The following is a 10755-nucleotide window of genomic DNA, read 5'->3' on the forward strand; positions in this document are numbered from 1 at the left end:
ACCCTCATTAATCTGCCTATCCAGACCTCCCATTTCCCTTTGGATAAAAGCACTGGTTCTAAGTAGTGAGACCATGAACTGTTTATGAAAGGGAGTTGCGGAATGTGCTGAATGCTTAGAGGGCAGCTGTGAACCTGAGTCAGAGGAAAGGAATGGCTTAGGCCACGGCAACTCAAAGACTGGGGCCACAAGAGGGTAAATTCACTATGTCATGAAGCATACTTTTCTCCATAGTGATGCTTTCTCAATGAAAGGAGCTGTGTATTGATTTACATTCCAGGGTATGCTTATCTCCTCATGCACCAGCAATAGTTCGCAAACCACTAAACCGTCTATTGATCTTGTTAAAGCGGCACAAACTTAAGGAATGTCTTTTGAAATTTTCCTTTACTATGAACAGTTAAATCATCTGATTCAATGTCATCTTCAAAATTATTCTGTTTTTCCATGCTTTTTATATGTTTAAAAAAATAAAATCATACTTATCCCTATTACAGATAATAATGAAATCTGATGTCCTAGACCCAATAAATATATGGGGACATTAATCTTAGTTGAAGTGATATGGCGCTTACTAGTTTTAATAAACTAATCTCTTCCAAAAGTGAAGGAAAATGACTTTTCTAAAGAACAAACAAAATTGCCATCAAGCAGCATGATGTCTGGTGGTTTAGTCACTAAGTCATGTCCGACTCTTGCGAACCCATGGACTGTAACCAGCTACCTAGGCAAGAATACTGGAGTGGTTTGCCGTTTACTTCTCCAGGGGATCTTCCCAACCCAGGAATCGAACTCAGGTCTCCTGCATTTGCAGGCAGATTCTTTACCGACTAAGCTATGAGGGAAGTTCATGATGTCTGGAGTGAAATACACATTTTAAAATGCATTGTTCATACCTGCACCACCGCCAATGCTTAGAATCTTAATTTCAGATTTTGTGTCTCCAATCCTGAAAAAAAAATTATATAGTTTAAGAAAAATGTGCCAGGAAGTTTATAAAATCTGATTATCAGGTCTAGTTGAAGAGAACAGATGAAAATTACAGTGAACAAAAATTAGGCCAATATGAAAGGTATTGATCATTTCAGTGGTTATATTGCTGTCTTTACAAATCCTTGGAAGTAAAGATTCCACTCATTAACAGTCTTAAACTGGGAGACTTTTAGAAATAGCACTATAGACATCTCAGAGGTAGGAAATAACATTTGTTTAAGGACTGTTCAGAGAATAAAAGCAAAAAAAGTGACCTTTGAGTCTGGTCATTATAATAAGCCATTCACTGTAAATGGGCTTCCCTCGTGGCTCAGATGATAAAGACTCCACCTGCAATGCAAGAGACCTAGGTTCAATCCCTGGGTTGGGAAGATCTCCTGGAGAAGGGAACAGCTACCCACTCCAATATTCTTGCCTGGAGAACTCCATGGACAGAGGAGCCGGGTGATCTACCATCCATGGGGTTCCAAAGAGTTAGACATGACTAAGTGACACACACTTCTTTCATTGTAGATGGGAGAAAAGCTAAGGTGATTCGTACTATCTCTATGATAGTTGCCTTCTTTCCTTCCTCTTGCTAACTTCCTTTCAATAAACAGATGTTAATTAAACATTTATTATGTGCCTGTCCTAGGCACTGATATATAAACATGAGTAAAATACTACTTTTCTCTCAAGTTGAATTTTGAGATAATAAAAGACAAGTTTATGACTCTGTATAGGAATAGAGTAGACTTGATGGACTGGGATGTGATAGTAGGACTTTCCTTAGATTGATGAAAAAAAAAATTTTTTTTAAAATAATGGGTCAGAAAAAAGTAGGAGATGCACAGTGACTGCCACATGTTTCCAGTTTGGATGACCAGGTATTGAAAAAGAAGCTGGGGGATGTAATTTTATGACGTTTATGTGTTTTGTCAGTTTTTTGTTTGTTTTATGTTTTTAGGGTTTTGATAAATCTGAATTCAGCAGATATTTGAATATGCAATACTGAAGTTGGGTAGAAGAGAGATTTGGATCAATGATGTATTCTGGAGAATTATCATAGAGCAATGGTCAAAACTAAGAGAACAGAGTCTATCTCGCAAGAATATTGCAAAGAGAATAATAGTGGTATCATGACACAGTACCAGGTTTTAAAAGTAATGGGATAATGGGAGAACACACAAAGAAGACACAGAGGGAAACAGGAAAGCTCAGAGAGGTGATCGGAGAATTAGAGAAGGAAAAAAGCCAATGATAGTGTCAGAGGCATAAGAGTGTACAACTAAATAATAAAAAAGAAGACAACTCTTCATTGAATTTGGCAATATGAATATCTGATAACAGCAGCTTTAAAGGAAGTTGAGAGCTGGAGTCAGATGGCAGTGGGATTAAAAGTGAAATTGGTAAAGAGAAAGAAGATATAGAGATTTTTGAAAAAGGATGAAAGAGTGAAAAGGAAAAAGAGGAGACTGGAGGGGAAACGTGAACTGAAAGAATGGTGCTTGTTTGTGTTTTAGGATGCTAAACAAGCTAGGTTTTTGGCTAAAGTCCGGAGCCTGCCAGAGAGACAGGAAGAACACAGATTCAACCAGGGTTCTTAAAAATACTAGAAAGCATAGAGTCAAGAACATCTGTGAATGAGTTGCCTTCCTCAGTTCTAATTATCTTCCAACTCATGATCACAAGTCTTAATATACCCATCCCTGTCTGTGCACTTGATTAATTCTTGAAGATGCTTCTATCTGTGGATAGAATAGTGAGGTTACAGAGCAGAGCACCTAGGCACATAGGTTGAAATCGTAGCTTACTAATATGTTACCTTGAATGAATTATTCTCTGTACCTTTATTACTAAGAAATAGTATAATAATACCTCCTACCATATAGGGTTATAATTATAGTATCTGCTTTTTGAAAGACTTGTGAGGATTAAGTGACATAATTTATGTGAATCCTTTAGAAATGTGTCTGCACATGACAAGTACCCAACTTATTATTGTTTTAAGCACAGCTACGTAATTTACATGAATCGTTTTTCTAAATTTTTATTATTGAAATACAGTTGGTTTACAACATTGTGTGAGAGCAAAGTGATTCAATTATACATTGATACGTGCATTCTTTTTTATATTCCTTTCCATTACTGTTTATCACAGAATATCAAATATAGTTCTCTGCATTATATGACCGTGTGGTTTATGAATTCTGTATATGAAAGCTTACATCTGCTAACCCCAACCTTCTGCTCCACCCTCCCCAAATCCCTTCCCCCTTGGCAACCACAGTCTGTTCTCTATGGCCAGGATTCTGTTTCTGTTTCATAGATAGATTCACTTGTGCCATTTTTTAAATGCCACATATAAGAGATCTCATATGGTATTTGTCTTTCTTTTTCGGATTCACTTCACTTATAATCTCTAGTTGTATCCATGCTACTACAAATGGCATTATTTGGTTCATTTTTATGGCTGAGTAGTATTCCACTGTGTGTATACACCACATCTTCTTTAGTCATTCATCTGTTGATGGACATTTAGGTTGTTTCCATGTCTTGGCTATTGTGACAAGTGCTTCTCTGAACATAGAAGTGCACGTATCATTTCGAATTATGGTTTTGTCTGGATATATGCCCAGGGGTGGGATTGCTGGAATTATATGGCAATTCTGTTTCTAGCTTTCTGAGGAACCTCCACACTATTTTCTATAGTGGGGGCACAAGCCTACATTCCTACCAACAGTGTAGCAGGATTTTCTTTTCTCTACATCTTCTCCAGCAATTGTTATTTGTTGACTTTTTAGTGATGGCCATTCTGATCAGTGTGAGGTGGTTCGTTATTTTAGTTTTGATTTGTATATCTCTAAGAATTAATAATGTTGGGCATTATAACTTGCGTCTATTGGCCATCTCTTGTGGGGTCACTGCTCCTTTCTCCTGGGTCCTAGTACACACAAGGTTTTGTTTTTGCCCTTGCAGAGTCTGTTTCCCCACTCCTATGTAAGTTCTAGTGGCTCTATGATGGGTTAATGGTGACCTCCTCCAATAGGGCTTATGCCAAACCCAGGTCTACTGCACCCAAAACCCCTGCCCCTATAGCAGTCCTCTGCTGACCCATACCACCTCAGAAGACACCCAAAGTTCTGTCTCAGACTTCGTGGGGAAATCTGTATGCAGGTCAAGAGGCAACAGTTAGAACTGGACATGGAACTACAGACTAGTTCCAAATTGGGAAAGGAGTATGTCAAGGCTATATATTGTCACCCTGCTTATTTGACTTATAGGCAGAGTACATCATGAGAAATGTTGGACTGGATGAAGCACAAGCTGGAATCAAGATTGCTGGGAGAAATATCAATAACCTCAGATATGCAGATGATACCACTGTTATGGCAGAAAGTGAAGAACCAAAGAGCCTCTTGATGGAAGTAAAAGAGGAGAGTGAAAAAGTTGGCTTAAAATTCAGCATTCAGAAAACTAAAGTCATGGCATCTGGTCCCATCACTTCATGGCAAATAGATGGGAAAACAATGGAAACACTGACAGACTTTATATTTTTGGGCTCCAAAATCACTGCAGATGGTGACTGCAGCCATGAAATTAAAAGACACTTGCTCCTTGGAAGAAAAGCTATGACAAACCTGGACAGCTTATTAAAAAGCAGAGACATTACTTTGCCAACAAGGTCCATCTAGTCAAAGCTATGGTTTTTCCAGCAGTTGTATATGGATATGAGAGTTGGACAATAAAAAAAGCTGAGCACTGAAGAATTGATGCTTTTGAACTGTGGTGTTGGAGAAAACTCTTGAGAGTCCCTTGTACTGCGAGGAGATCCAACCAGTCCATCCTAAAGGAAATCAGTCATGGATATTCATTGGAAGGATTGATGCTGAAGCTGAAACTCCAACACTGGCCACCTGATGCGAAGAACTGAGTTATTTGAAAAGACCCTGATGCTGGGAAAGATTGAAGGTGGGAGGAGAGGGGGATCAGAGGATGAGATGGCTGGATGACATCACTGACTCAATGGACATGAGTTTGAGTAAACTTTGGGAGTTGGTGATGGACAGGGAGGCCTGGCATGCTGCAGTCCATGGGGTTCCAAAGATTCAGACATGACTGAGCAACTGAACTGAACTGAACTGATTGGCCGTCTCTAGTAACTCAGAAGGTTAAGAATCTGCCTGCAGTGTGGGAGACCAGGTTCGATCCCTGGGTTGGAGAATCCTCTGGAAAAGGAAATGGCAACCCACTTCAGTTTTCTTGCCTGGAGAATTCCATAGACAGAGGAGCCTAGTGGGCTACAGTGCATGGGGGTGCAAAGAGTCAGACAAGACTGAGCAACTAACACTCTCACACTTTTCATTGGCCATCTGTAATGAATTAACCCTTTGAATTCTTACAACACCTCTGTGAGTTAGACAATACTGTTATTCCATTTCATATAGTATGATGATACCTAAGAATTATTGAAAAGTTGCTATTTTCCAGGCAAGGGTCTAAATGCATTACATGTGACAACAATCAGTTCAGTTCAGTTCAGTCACTCAGTCATGTCTGACTCTTTGTAACCCCATGAACTGCAGCACCCCAGGCCTCCCTGTCCATCACCAACTCCCAGAGTTCACTCAAACTCATGTCCATTGAGTCAGTGATGCCATCCAGCCATCTCATGCCCTGTCATCCCCTTCTCCTGGCCCCAGTCCCTCCCAGCATCAGAGTCTTTTCCAATGAGTCAACTCTTCACATCAGGTGGCCAAAGTACCGGAGCTTCAGCTTTAGCATCAGTCCTTCCAAAGAAATCTCAGGGCTGATCTTCAGAATGGACTGGTTGGGTCTCCTTGCAGTCCAAGAGACTCTCAAGACTCTTCTCCAACACCACAGTTCAAAAGCATCAATTCTTCAGCGCTCAGCTTTCTTCACAGTCCAACTCTCACATCCATACATGACTACTGGAAACACCATAGCCTTGACTAGATGGACGTTTGTTGGCAAAGTAATGTCTCTGCTTTTCAACATGCTATCTAGGTTGGTCATACTTTCCTTCCATGGAGTAAGCATCTTTTAATTTCATGGCTGCAGTCACCATCTGCAGTGATTTTGGAGCCCCCCCAAAATAAAGTCTGACACTGTTTCCACTGTTTCCCCATCTATTTCCCATGAAGTGATGCGACCAGATGCCATGATCTTCGTTTTCTGAATGCTGAGCTTTAAGCCAGCTTTTTTACTCTCCACTTTCACTTTCATCAAGAGGCTTTTTAGTTCTTCTTCACTTTCTGCCATAAGGGTAGTGTCATCTGCATATCTGAGGTTATTGATATTTCTCCCAGCAATCTTGATTCCAGCTTGTGCTTCTTTCAGCCCAGCATTTCTTATGATCTACTCATGATGACAACAATAAGCTACTATTTATAGCTATATACTATAGCCCTCTCCACTCTGCTCTCTACCCCCAGACAGGAGATTGAATAATTCTTCCCTGAGGAAATAACCCATCTCACCAATAAACTTATCTATATTGGTACCTGAGAATCCTCCATCAAGAGCTAAGTCCACATCTAATTACTACAACAAGTCAGCTGCTCAACAGACTATTTCAGTACATACACAAAGAGGATTGGAACCAATTTTTAGTGCCTCATTATTTAACTGGATGGACAACCAAGGCCTATCAGGTAGTTGGGGAGCTCCCCTAACATGGTGGTGGTGGTGGTTTAGTCATTAAGTCATGTCCAACTCATTACAACCCCATGGACTATAGCCTGCAAGACTCCTCTGTCCATGAGATTTCCCAACCAAGAATACTGGAGTGAGTTGCCATTTCCTTATCCATGGGATCTTCTCAACAGAGGGATTGAACCAGGTCTCCTGCTTTGCAGGTGGTCTCAAGCATTGCAGACTGATCCTTTACTGACTGAGCTAACAGGAAAGCAATGACAGAGAGACCAGAAGAAACAGAAAAGGTGAATTCAGAAGAAACATGCAGAAAGCAGAGGACAATTTTATAACAGATAAAGGAAGGTAGACTATCTATGAAAGATGAACAGGATACTATAAAAAAGGAATATTCTTGGAAATTAAAAACACAATACTGAACAATAGAGGGCTAAAAGATAAAATTGGGAGCAATTGGAAACAGAAGAAAATTAGAGAATTGATTTAGGAGGTCCTCTGTTTGATGAATAAAAGTTCCAGAAAGACAAAAAAAGAGGGGAGGAATGATTAAATAATACCAAAACTTCCCTGAACTGAAGGATCTGAATCTTAATTGAAATGGCCCAGGGACTACCCACAAAAATGGGTGAAAGACACCTATACCATAAAGTATTATCTTAAAATTTCAGAATATTAGATATAAGAGAAGATCCTAAAAAAGAACCAAAAACAAAACACAGTAGCAAAAGGTCACAAGCTAAAGATGAAGAATTTGAATGGTATTAGGTGTCTCAGAGGTAACTTTAGTGGCTATGGCGGTGGTTTAGTCGCTAAGTCGTGTCTGATTTTTGCAATCCCATGGACTGTAGCCTGCCAGGCTCCTTTGTCCATGGGATTTTCCAGGCTAGAATACTGAATTGGATTGCCATTTCTTTTTCCAGAGGATCTTCCCAACCCAGGAATCAAAACTGGTCTCCTGCATTGCAGGCAGATTCTTTACCAACTAAGCTATGAGGGAAGCCCTCTAGTGGTTATAAGACCATGGAGAAACATCTTTAAATTTCTGGTATAAAATCATTTTCAGTGCAGAGTTTTATACCCTAACTATCTAACTCTAACAAAGACGAGCGGAGAGAAGGCATTTTTAAACATGCAAAGTCTCAAAAAATTTACTTCCCACGCACTCTTTCTTAGAAAGCCCTTAAAGGATTAGCATGGGGTTAAGAGATTAAAGAAACCAAGGAAAACACAGCATGGAATCCAGAGTTAGAGAATTTAGCACTGGAGAGAGGAGAAGAGAATTTCTATAAGGTGAATAAATTCCCTTATCAGGCCAAAAGCAAATCAAGCCAAACTGGAAAAAAAAGAACAGAAAAGTCCAGAAACAATGTTCCCATGAGGAAAAATTAACAGATTACTTGATCTGTTGGAATATGTTGAGAGATTAATATTTCTGTTTGGGGTATAAATAGTGATAGGTACATAGAAAACTAAGAATATAAACTAAAATCAATAGGTAACTAGGAAAAACAAAAAGTTATACATGAAATGAAATGTAATGATAGTATAAATGCATTGTTCAGTTATGAATAATATGTACAGACAAAATGATATGATATAAACTAATAAAAATTTAGGCATATGTAAGGTATACATGCACGTATAAATACACACACATATATATACATGCTATATATGTACATATATATATTGTATTGACATGGTGGGGAGAGAGATGTGCATGTTTATTTAGCACTTTTAATACATCAAAATTAAGGAAGAGAATAACATGTTATTTAGAATCAGGAAAGAAAATTCTATAAAAAATAACTAAATAATTTCACAATGTTGAAAATCATTGTCTCTATAGAGAGCATCAATCAGGAATGGGAGTGGTTAGGGCAGGAAACCACTATTTTTGTTGTTGTTGTTACTGTAAACTTTTCAGAATCATTTGACTTTTTAAAATATGAGCACATCTTGCTTTAATAAAATTGAAAAATTAAGCAGACATATTGCCTATTGATAACTGATAAACAACTTTAAGTAGCAGTTTTGAAAGTCCTTTAGCTAAATTTCATTTCACATCACCTTCAGAAAAAAATTACTTTAAAATGATTCAGATGATTTCTAATTGGATATTACCACTATAAGGCAAACTTAGTTAAGGATCTGCATAACCACAGACTAGAACACAGATGCTTAGTACTGCAAAAGAACTCAGAAATCAACTCATTACCTTTAATTTTGGAAATGAGCAAAAAGACCCAAAGAAACTATAATTTGTTTTTGGATTAAAAATTGTTTATTTGCTGTCTGCTTTGATTTTTGCTTTATTTTCCTATTGTATGTATGCTCAGTCACTCAGTCATGCCCAACATTTTACAATTCCGTGGACTGTAGCCCACCAGGCTGCTCTGTCCATGGAATTTTTCCAGAATACTGGAGTTGGTAGCCATTTCCTCTTCTAGGGGATCTTCCCCACACAGGGATCAAGCCTGCGTCTTCCGCATCTCCTGCATTGGCAGGTGGATTTTTTACCATGGCGCCACCTGGGAAGTCCTATTATCCTATTATTTTTTAAAATATAACACTCAGTTTAAAAAAAAAAGAAAACTGAACCATGACAAATAAAAGATAGAAAAGGGAACAAAATTCCACATATTATACACCCAACAATGTATTTTCTAGTCAGGCAGATTTAACTGCCCTGGTGAAAGAATTTCAGGCCTATAACAGAAAAATCCAGCAGAAAGACTAAAATATCAGTTGTTGTTGTTGTTGGGTTTTATTTTTTGCTGTTGCAAATTGGATCCACAGTCATTTTTCCCAGTTTTCCATCATTATTTCCTGAAGCAGAGTCAGGTTACAGCAATCCGCCCCCAGATAGGTGATTTGATTATCTTTACCATGTGGAATCTGTTACTCTCATAATGCTTATCAGCTCTGGCACAAATTGAACACATTAATCACCAAAAAAAAAAAAAAAAAGCAGTCTGCCAGAAGGATAAGAACTAGTGAGTTTCATTGATAATGGAAAACTGCTTTGGTAGGGCCACATTGTTAATATTAACTTGAAAGTAAAAAGACAATTTTTCTTTTGGAGAGTGGTAACTATGATAATGGATAAGGAAAATGAATTGAAAGGGGTGTTAGAATTGAGAGGCATCCACTCAATCCCCAGGGGTAAACAGTATTTGGTAATTATTTGATTCTAATTCAAAGAACACTAGACTCTGGGATTTTTTGAAACATAAAATTTGGAGGAGGGCCGAAAAATCTCATCTGAAAGATTTGGATCTTATCTTTTCCCAAAGGAACGTGAATTTGTGCCTTCAAAGGGTTAACGCTTATCTCCGAGCAGCTTGAAATCCGCACAAATCAGAGCTTTTGAATGTTTCTAGTGATCGGCTAACTGAAACGCGGCAGACGGGGTGCAGGGCCGCTCGGGGACAAGCCGAGCTGCTATCAGTTCCCCTTATCCCGCAGCCCAGCCTGCTGCGCGCATGACCCATCTATCACTGCACAGAGCGCGCCCAGGCTTGTCCCTTGCACAAAAGACGGCCTGTTTTCTGTTGCTGTTACCTTGCTATCATGCCCGGCAGCTTCTTGTCCATGAATTCCTGCATACACTGGTGCTCCGTGGAATTGCTGAGAAACCTCCGGAAAGACTCAACGTATCTGCTGTGGTCAGTAAACAGGCTCCTCATGGAAGATGCCATTTTTGGTTTTCTGAGAGACAGGGAGGGAAGGGGCGTTTAACTTCCTTCCTTTCCCTTCCTAGTTCCTTCTTTCTCTCCTCACTCCCCACTGGGTTCTATCCAGGAAGAAAAAAAAAAAAACAACACACAAACCCGACGACAGTCTTGCTTTGAACTGAAAGTGCTGGCAAGGCTGGGTGTGCAAAAGCTGATACTAAGTCAGTATTTGCACAGGACTGTGCCCCTGAGACTTCACCGGGCCACAGTTATCTTTTTTTAAAATTTTTTAAAATAGAAATTTATTTATTTTAGGCCGCAGTTATCTTAGAAGAAAAGGAGGTGGTAACAGAGAGCAGTAAATCCACTGCTGAAACTTGCTTGACAACTCAAGCTCAGAATGTTGTAAAAGCAGACAACATTCAGATCA

General features: G+C 39.1%; 1 protein-coding gene across 9 annotated transcripts in view; it reads right to left on the bottom strand.

Moving 5' to 3' along the window:
* Positions 1-10361, bottom strand: part of HNMT (histamine N-methyltransferase) — a 54391-nt gene extending 44030 nt beyond the window's left edge. For 8 of the 9 annotated variants that reach the window (XR_009599618.1, XR_009599613.1, XR_009599615.1 and 5 more), the window contains exons 1-2: positions 10213-10361; positions 897-949 (exon numbers count right to left, since the gene is read on the bottom strand). Coding sequence is in view for 2 of the 9 variants with exons in the window: in XM_004004724.5 (XP_004004773.3) it covers positions 897-949; positions 10213-10349 (190 nt within the window). In the remaining 7 variants the exon portion in view is untranslated. Of the gene's footprint in view, positions 1-896; positions 950-1247; positions 1324-10212 lie in introns of all 9 variants that reach the window. The other variant, XR_009599619.1, reaches the window with a different exon arrangement.
* Positions 10362-10755: the final 394 nt, after the last annotated feature.

The sequence above is a fragment of the Ovis aries genome, chromosome 2, assembly GCF_016772045.2.
Source record: "Ovis aries strain OAR_USU_Benz2616 breed Rambouillet chromosome 2, ARS-UI_Ramb_v3.0, whole genome shotgun sequence".
NCBI classification, from domain to species: domain Eukaryota; kingdom Metazoa; phylum Chordata; class Mammalia; order Artiodactyla; family Bovidae; genus Ovis; species Ovis aries.